This window comes from Hyalella azteca, unplaced genomic scaffold (genome assembly GCF_000764305.2).
Source record: "Hyalella azteca isolate HAZT.00-mixed unplaced genomic scaffold, Hazt_2.0.2 contig12050, whole genome shotgun sequence".
NCBI lineage: Eukaryota > Metazoa > Arthropoda > Malacostraca > Amphipoda > Hyalellidae > Hyalella > Hyalella azteca.
Genome location: NW_025942019.1, coordinates 68,977 through 77,341, shown reverse-complemented (window position 1 = coordinate 77,341; position 8,365 = coordinate 68,977). Strand labels below are relative to the sequence as shown.

The following is an 8,365-nucleotide window of genomic DNA, read 5'->3' as shown; positions in this document are numbered from 1 at the left end:
TTGTTGGAAGATGGCGCGGCGGCGAATTTGGTGGCGGATGACGGGAAGTAGATGGTCCTCGAGCGTTTGGACATAGTCGTCCGCGCACTGGTTGCCTTCGAGGAAGATGAGCTCGCTCGTCCCGTTTGCATGAAAGGCCCCCCACACCATTACACTGCCCCCACCATTTTGGCCGCTAAAAGCTGCCTTTGGATCATTCCAGCGGCAATGCCAGTAGTACTTCAGACCATCTGGGCCATCCAAGTTCCATTTCTTCTCATCAGAAAAGATGGTTTTGACTCAGGTGTCATCACTAGTATTTGCATACTTTGTGCCCCAGGCGACCCTGGCATGCTTGTGAGCCTCGGTCAATTGGGGGGCCTTGTTCATCTTCAGGTATTGGAAAATGCCGGAGGACGCGAGGGTGCGAGAGACGGTGGACTTGGAGACATTGAGCTCCAACTTTTGGACTAGTTTGGGTGCACTCAAGTCGCCGGGCGCCGCAACTCGGAAGAGGCGATGTGTGTCACGGGCCGACATCTTCTTGGGGCGGCCTTTGGTGTGCCGCTTTCCGTAGTTCACGGGGTCCTTGAGATAGTTGGAGAGTGCTTTGCGGCTACACCCCACTTGTGCCTCCATTTGACGCAGGCTAGGACGCTCGCCCTCAGGCAGCGCCATCAGGGCTTGAGTGGCACCTTTCTGAAATTTAGTTAGAGGCTTTCCCGCGCCCATTTCTTGCCTAGGTGAGCATAATATCCGTGCACAACTACTACGCTATGAACGCACCCTTTGCAGCGAGTCTACGCTGCGTCCTGTCCACAAGAGCGCCAAACTTGCAAAGTGGGGCTAACCTTTTGCGTCGGTGCAAAAACACGGACCGCTTGATTTTTCCGCCAGTAATTAACTTTTTCACCAAATTTTACCTGCTATAGATTGCAGAGCGCAAGACAAATCGTTTGCTACCATTTGCACGTTAAAACTGGCAAAACTCGATGTGTTATGGTGTTTTAAAGGGGTGGGGCTAACCTTTTGCGTCGGGCTGTAGTTCTACGTAGACATGAGGCTAGTGGTGAAATTTGCGAAGTTTCTGAATCAAATTCATTACATGTAATGTGGAAAAGTGTAAGAAATAATGGCTTTTGAAATACATGTCATGATGAATTGTAAGACTCATGCACCTACAAAAAAAATCATGTATGTTAAATAAGAAAATATGGTACAAATTCCTCTTAATTGGCTGTTCCACTGCTCTAGCCAGGCTCTTTCACGATGTACGTTATGTCTTGTAAAGAGATTCTTCGGCTATAATCCTCACCGAGGTAAAGAATTTCCCCCGTAACGAACAACTAAAAACGCATAATTGTGAATTTCTGTGGACAAAAAAAGGACGAAGTTGTGTTATCGCCCAAAGGAAGCCAGCCGAAGAGGAGCAGACAGGCAAATATTATGATAAGCCAGGGTTTGGGCTGTGGCCAACCTCAGGACTCCGCTGAGTAGAAGCGTCCATAATCAGCCAGTTGGATAACAGCACTCGCGTTGAGTGGTCGTTGTTCAATAATATCGAACAAAAGAGAGATTAATTATGGTGAGAATGTTACTGTGTTTAGTAAATGAACGGTTGTCAATAACCTGAGTGTTTGATGAGACGAAATATATTTGAGTTGCTCGATTTTGGACAGTTCGTCTTGGCGGAGTGGTTAAAGTTCAGAGTACTACTAGTGAGCTGTGGGTTCGGTACCACGTACCAGCTTCCTGTGACAGTTCTGGTAGAAATCGGTCAAGTGTCCGGGCGGTTGATGATAAGAAGATTGGATCAGTGAGTTTCGGATACAAAACCCCGGCAAGCGGCGAGGATTGTGCGATGTCGAAGAACGGCGACAGGACATATTTGGCTAAATGAATCATGAATGCTGACACCGCTATGACTATCGCTACCTACATATCACTATCAGCGATAAGAGTTTATCTCGTTCTTCCTGCCTTAGGCTTAGTGAACTTGAATGCTCAAGAACATGCACCATTGTAGGTGTGCAGCTTGCACAGTTATAACCAATTCTGGAGTGAAGAGAGAGACACCTAACCTAACCCACCGACAGTTGTTTGTGACATTTATCTAGATGACTTACTTCAGTTTCTTTTATATTTTAAATTAATACTTGGAATTCTGCACTCTGATTGACGTGAAACTTTGAATTATTCAAGATGACCGTACGTATTACAAATCGTAGTAGTATGCAGCATCCAATTATATATTTTAGTGTCATCATAACGCTACTTAACTCCTGTGAATTATCCGCAACGGCCCCCAAAATTGTCAATGATATTGTGTCACAATTCCACAAAGACTTCAACGCTTCACGATGCGCGTTTTCCCTCCAATGCCTCGATCGGGCGTCTGACATGAAATACATGCCAAGGCTACCAACCCTGCGGGATTTCTTGGGCACGACGCAAAATCACAACATCTCTGAGGATGACTCTTCCTCCCCAGCTTTCGAACAGAGGTGAGTTATTACTAATGATTCTACTTTATTAATAACTATGTTGATTAATGAGTTTTCTCAGCTTTTATATAGTTTTCTTGCATCGGATTTTTTTTATTAATATTGAACCTCGGCTCATAGTACTATGATACTAGTGCCAATAAATTTGTATAATAGATTTGAAAATTAAATTGTTTCGACTTGAGCTACTTTCGTTACTTTTAGTCTTTTTATGAAAGTTATTTTGACAACGTTCCTTGAATGCAATCAATGCAGAAAATTACGGAAATTTGATCAAAACTTCCATTAGTGGTCGAGTATCCTGAACAATGCAATAAAGTATCTTGAATTTTTCCAAAATTCATAACCCAGCAACCCATTTTACTTCAGTAAATACACGCGATCGGGCCACTGCAGAATTCATGATCGTACACTGCAGCAAAAAGTGTCTGCTGTTAAGGCTTGTCAGCGACTTGATTTTATTTGATCTTTGTTAAGTTTTAATAAAAAACTATTTTTTATTAAATTTTTACTTTGATTGGTGCGATGAAGATTTTTTACGGATCAATATATCTTTTATTCCCTGTTGCTGAAATCCAATTTTCATCTACACCATGATATTCATCACCTAGGCCAGTGGTTCCCAAACTTTTTCAGGCTGGCGCCCCCTTTGGCTCCCTAGTGAATTTCTAGCGCCCCCCACAGACACATATAAAATCATGCGCCTCTTTCTATAAAATTTAGTACGCTGCAATTATAAAAGATAAAGGTTAAACACAAATGTGTATTCACAAATAGAACCCCTTTTAGTGAACCAATATGTTTTTCAGCCGTTTTAAATGTTTCAGCACTAGAAACCTAGGACGTCTCGGGCAAATTTACGGCCGAACTCGTGGCCGGTCTCACGACAAATCTCCAAATTCAATTATCAAGTAATATCTCCCAAACTAATGAACGCAGCTCAATAAAACTTGTAACATGTATTCATCAGAACTTGACGGTGATGTTTAGCTTGAGAACATTTTTTAAATATCACCTTCATTCGTGAGTTATTTTGCTATATAGGCCGAAATTCGCAGTGATCAAAGAATTTCTTCCAAACTACCAAACAGATTTGAACGAAACTTTGAATATACAATTATACATTCATAACTACCAAATTGTGTTTTCTAGATTAAAAAAAAATTTGATTATACCGTCGTTTGCGAGATATTTTTCATTTCACCGTCATTCTTGATTTCGCACTTCCATATTCGCTTTCGTTCGAAAGTTATACAGATATAGGAGGAACGACCGGCTTTTCTACCGGCTGGTTTAACCAAGAGCCGTTTACGTATAGCCGTATAACTCGCAAACGAAGGCAAAACGAAAAAATCGTAACGAGCTAAACATCACCGTTGCTGAGGGTATAAGTATTACGATACTAAATTTCGTTCAAATCTGTTAATTAGTTTGGAAGAAATTTCTTGATTACTGCGAAGTTAAGCACGTATTGCTATTTAATTCACGAATGAAACTCGCGAACGAGGGCACAAGCGAAAATAATTTTCACGAGCTAAACATAACCGTTCGGTACTTAGGACTGTAAATTCAAAATTTCGTTCGATTCTGTTCATTAGTTTGGAAGAAATTCCTTGATCACTGTGAATTTCGGCCCGTATTGCCATATAAGTATGGTAAAAACAATTGAAGGCAAAATTCAAAAATTTTCACGAGCTTTACATTACCGCACCGTTAGGTCCGCATGAATACGTGTACCACGTTTCATCGAGTTAAAACCATTAGTTTGAGAGATATTCCTTGATCATTGAATTTGGAAATTGGTCGTGAGAACGGCCGCGAGTCCAGCCGTTAATTTGTCGGAGACGTAAACCCAGGAGAGGTTAAAAAATATAACTCAGTACTCACTGCAGTGAGTGACAGAGAGCGCATTTTCTCGTCGACGAAAACGTGAAGTCACGGACAGACAAACAGACGGACGGACATGGCGAGCACAATAATGTATTTTTTCCATAAATGAGAAAATGCGCTAATAACAGATTTGGGTGAAAAAACCATCGCTGGGAGTCTAGTGCTNGCACAATAATGTATTTTTTCCATAAATGAGAAAATGCGCTAATAACAGATTTGGGTGAAAAAACCATCGCTGGGAGTCATGTGCTGCACGTGTTGTGTACAAATCTTCAAACACACGTTCGAACATCTGACTGCGACTTCGGACTGTCGCCCCCCTATCGCCCCCCTATAACCCTCTTCTTCTTTACCGCCCCCCCAAATCTTTCCATCGCCCCTAGGGGGGCGATATCGCCCACTTTGGGAACCACTGACCTAGGCAAATAATCCGTGTTGTTATTATATCGTTATCGTCGTATTCAAGGACACTTTGACTATTTTTGCGGAATACAGTATTCAGGTAAAAAAAAAACGTGGGTCTTGAATTAAATAGCCAAGAGGTCTTGAATGTGAATTTTATTTCCATTGTCAAGTAAAGGGAACATGTTCCTATTTATCAGCCTCACTATTCATATTACGATCCTAATGTCAAAGTCATGTTAATTAATGCATGTGGCAGCATTCATGTGTGCGGAAGCGATAACAGGCCTTGCATTGTGACCGAAAGTTCCAGTACAACTAGCCAGGCAATTGCGCACCGTTGACGGTAATTTCGTATACGAGACAAAGCAAGTTCTGGTGCAGCAGCTGCTACACTAATTTGGCTACCATCAACAGGCGCTTGCCGTGCCGATGTGATCAAGACTGTTCCCTCTACGGCGATTGTTGTGTGGATGGCCATCAATCCTCACAAGTCACGCCGGCAAACGAAGACCGGCGTTCCAAGACCGTGTTTCCTGCGACGGTCTCAATGGAGAATCTTTCTTGTCGGAGTCTCTTCCCAGACGATGCTTATTTCCCGATGAAGGTAAGTCATCCCGACCATCATTCACAATAATGTTGACATATAAAAGTTTCAATTAGCCACAGCTTCTCTATTAAAGTATCTATTCTGCTGAGAGATTCTATTTGAAATATTGGGAAGACATTGCGGAAGACATTGCGCGAATTGGTCCATTACGATTTTATATCATTTTAAAAACTCGACCCAACATTTATTAGAAGGAGCTTGTTGAAATTTTGCTTTCGTCCATTTTCTTGCGCCGTCCGTGCCATAATTTATTTCGAATTTCAGATGATTTACATGGTGGACAAATGTCCGTCGATGGACACTAGCAGAATCGCTAGGCATTGCGAGAAAGACGTGTCTGCATCAGAGTACCGATACCTCTCCGACGTTCCGGTGGTGTCTGCCAGAACTAGGGTTGTTTACGCTAATTGGTTCTGCGCTCAGTGCCACGGCGAAATGGAAGTGAACAAATACAACAGAAGTCTCCTGTGCAACTGCAATCTTGAATCGAAGCGTGAACTGCGGAGCATGACGTACCTTCCCGGAGAATTGGCTTGGACCTCCAACAGGACGGCGAGCGACAAGTGCCTTCCTGGAGCGAAATCCAAGGCTTGTGTTCTCGCAATCTCATATCCAGTCGGGGTTGGTCGATCGTGTGAGAAGCAAGTAGTAGATTCTTGTAAAGACGGCTGGCCCGTTGCGGCAGATCGCGAATTCTGTGCTTCATATAGATACTTTGTTCAAGATGCTCTCTTCACCAAAGTGTACAAGAATCCTACGTGTGCCAAGTGCAATGGCGTTGCCAAAGAAGCAATTCAGTGCCTGCAGCCAAGTGTCTACTCGCGCTTTGGGGATACACGTGGACTGGATGTTTTCCTCCTGTCAGATTTGTTCTCTATAAACGAACCTTGTAAGTCGGAGGACGTTTATGACTTTATTTTCGAAGAATGTTTGGAAGAAAAATCCACAAACATGGCTCTAGCATACTCAGCCAACATTATATTCTTGGTATTGTTATCTATATCGCTCATTGCTCTTGTATTACACATGGTCATTTTCTTCATTTTGTGGAAGCAAAGGAATCTACATACCAAAAATCTTTTCTCTATGGCCTGCTCGTTGTTTTGGGCTGAATTGTTACTTGTGATTTGTCCGGCCGCCTGCCACGACAAGATTGGATGTTACGTCAGCACTATCATTGTCTACCTTTGTTTTTTATCGGCATTTTTCTGGATGAACGTGATGAGTTTCGACGTTTGCAAGACATTCAGAACGACCCAGATCCGCAGCAACTCGCACCGCCTCTACATTAAGTACGCCACGTATGCGTTCGGGGCACCTGTGGTTTTGGCCTCCATTGCCATCTTGGTAAACGAGATCGCTCCTGAGTCCGCAATGGCACCGGGATTCGGCGTCAACGGTTTTTGGTTCTCAAACCAGGGAGGTTTAAGGTTATTCTTTTGTGGGCCTGCGCTTCTCATTTTCGTTGCTAATATTGTTATGCTTAGTGTCTCAATCTACGATATTTTCAATCATCATAAAGCTTCTCGCTTTGCTGCTATGAAAAAGGACAAAAAAGATAAGCTGAAAAAGACTGGAACCGACGCAAATGTAGATGAAAATACCATGTTGAATCAAAGCAAATCTATGAACGATGCGTCAACACTGAATCAAATTCAAGTCAAAATAAAAGACGGATTAGACAAGATAAAAATAGAAAAGGATCGATTGATTCTGTATTTGAAATTAGCTCTGATCATGGGAGCTCCTTGGATTTTTGCCTTTTTCCAGGAAGTTTCACTCTTTTGTAAATACGCGTTCAATATCCTCAACAGTCTTCAGGGACTCTTCATTTTCATAGCTTTCGATTGCAAGCCGAAGCTTATCAAAGAAGTGTGTGAGAAACTCGGTTGGCACGCCATTTCCGACAGTCTCTTCACAACATCGTCTGCGACCAACGAAACATCATTGAGTGACAAAAAGGAAACTTCTGCTTTAATGAAAAGTGGTAGAATTGATCCCAACACTCCGGAAAAATCATCAGAATATTAAAAAATATAGCAATCTCAAGAATCATCTGTAAATGTGGCTTGCGCTTTGATGGTAAGCGAGAGAATTCTCCTAGATCCCAAATTGGCCGACGCTATGGAATAATTCCTACCGCGTATGTCCGCCTCACTATATCACATAATTTTTTACACTGTACCGACCAAACGTGCGTGGAAAAGACATGCACAATGGCACATTGCACAGACCTCAGCGTATCACTGTACCCAGGAACTCTTTACTCGAGAAGGATTACAGTCCCAAAGAACCCGATACTCGAGAAGGATTACAGTCCCAAAGAACCCGATACTCGAGAAGGATTACAGTCCCATGGAACTCGAAACTCGAGAAGGATTTCAGTACCATTAACCTGATACTCGAGAAGGATTTCAAGATCAGAAGTGTTATCATTTGTTGTTCAGGGTTTCGTTGTAAAAGTGCTGTTGTCGATCAATCACCGAAAACTTTATGTTATTAAAAGCGTAGAATTAAATGAAATATATTGAGTACAATATATTAAATGAAATATATTAAATAGTAGCATTTATGATCATATTAAATTGTAAAAGATATTGCTGCAGATCTGGGAGACAAAGTGAGCAAGACGGGCGCATTGGTGAGCTACGATCAACTCCTATACAACAATAAAGGCTAAGCCTGAATCTATCTTCTAATATAATAACTAATGTACTTTTTTCTGTGTATTGATTAAATGCTGGAAATAAATATGAACTTGTAAAAATCAATAAATGACATAAATTATAAAAGGATATTTTGCGATTTCCTTTAATATCTATATAATTTACCAAAAAATATTGTCAATATCTCTATGAATCTATTGAAAGCAAAGGCTCTGGAATCGTGCAAGCATCGTGCTCTGGATCACGATTAGCATCAAGATGAGTGGATATGAAGCAATGTTTATAATGAACATAATAGCAGTTTCAGTTTTTAT

The 8,365-nt window shown here is 41.7% G+C and overlaps 1 protein-coding gene across 1 annotated transcript; it reads left to right on the top strand.

Moving 5' to 3' along the window:
• Positions 1-1,483: 1,483 nt before the first annotated feature.
• On the top strand, positions 1,484-8,164 carry LOC108666559. The gene is made up of 3 exons (XM_018153463.2): positions 1,484-2,483; positions 5,193-5,382; positions 5,650-8,164. Exons 1-3 carry the CDS (start codon positions 2,182-2,184, stop codon positions 7,414-7,416), a joined length of 2,259 nt encoding a protein of 752 aa, XP_018008952.1. The 5' UTR covers positions 1,484-2,181; the 3' UTR covers positions 7,417-8,164.
• Positions 8,165-8,365: the final 201 nt, after the last annotated feature.

Bases quoted from the DNA above. Each gene is read 5' to 3' on its own strand.
- LOC108666559 (XM_018153463.2), top strand. From the start codon at position 2,182: ATGACCGTACGTATTACAAATCGTAGTAGTATGCAGCATCCAATTATA. The intron at 2,484-5,192 runs GTGAGTTATTAC...TACCATCAACAG, and splicing joins TCCCCAGCTTTCGAACAGAG to GCGCTTGCCGTGCCGATGTG. The intron at 5,383-5,649 runs GTAAGTCATCCC...TTCGAATTTCAG, and splicing joins ATGCTTATTTCCCGATGAAG to ATGATTTACATGGTGGACAA.